This window comes from Protobothrops mucrosquamatus, unplaced genomic scaffold, assembly GCF_001527695.2.
Source record: "Protobothrops mucrosquamatus isolate PMUCROS unplaced genomic scaffold, P.Mucros_1.0 scaffold3565, whole genome shotgun sequence".
Classification (NCBI taxonomy): Eukaryota; Metazoa; Chordata; class Lepidosauria; order Squamata; family Viperidae; genus Protobothrops; species Protobothrops mucrosquamatus.
In genome coordinates, this window is record NW_015389531.1 from 102,863 (window position 1) to 103,931 (window position 1,069).

A 1,069-nucleotide genomic window follows, 5' to 3' on the forward strand; every position below is an offset into this window, starting at 1 on the left:
GTGAGCAACTGTTTTGCTATGTAAGAATGTTAACCTTAAAACATGAAAAAAACCTCACATACCTGCAATTTTCCCCATAACCGACATTTATCACATCCAACACAATCCATTATGCGAGATATGTTTTTGAAATGCAATCTGAATTCTTCCTACCAATACAGAAAAACATGTTTAAAGCTTTTTCTAATGCATTAGTGATTCTAAAGATGATGGTCCAACATTCTCGTCTCTCAATGTTTTCTTTACTTGCTAATTTTGTGTACCTTTTTCCTTTCAGAGGTAACCATTTAAGCCTTCAAACTAATTAGTTCAAACCATAGTTTGCAACCATTTTTAATCTGATAGCAAGCTGGGTGGGAGTATCCATTGTTAATGCTATAAATTCTGTATCAGTTTCATTAAGTACTATTGGCTTTGAAAAAGATACGTTGACAAAAGGATGAAATGAACATTGCTTTTGTACTGCCCCTTTTGTAAATGTGTGCAACAACATATCTAAAAAAAGGTGGAGTTTGCATTAAAATGACATAACACTTGTTCCATCATTTGATCCCCGCCCCGGATGCTTTTTTCATATTCTCATAAAGAGAAAAAGTTTCATTTTTCATGTAGTAAAGAAGCTTATGAATTGGCATTTACCATAAAGCTATAAAGTATAGCTGTAAATCAACAGTAGAGATACAAAGATGACTCAAAATTATGCAAGTAGATAGCACAACAGAGATTCCGATTAATGGCATAATCTACTGGCAATACTGATCTGGAATCTTACATTCTAATGACTTGCTTGCTACTTTTCTGAAATATTACTTGTAAGAACTTAAAAGTATCTTGATGTTTAATGATGTTGCCTCAAATATAAAACAATATAATGAAATGCACACACAAAAGCATGATTTAATGTAATTTAAAATTTCTTTCGTTTCTGCAATTTATGTAAATGTCAAGGTAAAAACTATGTTTACCTTTAAAGATATGGCCTCCTTTTTGTTTCCAGAAAACATGGACTTTTCATCAAAATGCATAGGAAAGGACCTAGAAAAATTAGATAATGAATTAGACTTATTTA

General features: G+C 31.6%; 1 protein-coding gene across 1 annotated transcript in view; it reads right to left on the bottom strand.

The window, feature by feature from the left end:
* Window positions 1–1,069, bottom strand: part of LOC107297851 (ERO1-like protein beta) — a gene marked incomplete at its 5' end in the record, with an annotated part of 11,477 nt that overhangs the window by 5,605 nt on the left and 4,803 nt on the right. Inside the window, 1 exon segment of the mRNA XM_015827210.1 lies at window positions 63–149. Within this exon segment, the coding sequence (XP_015682696.1) occupies window positions 63–149 (87 nt within the window).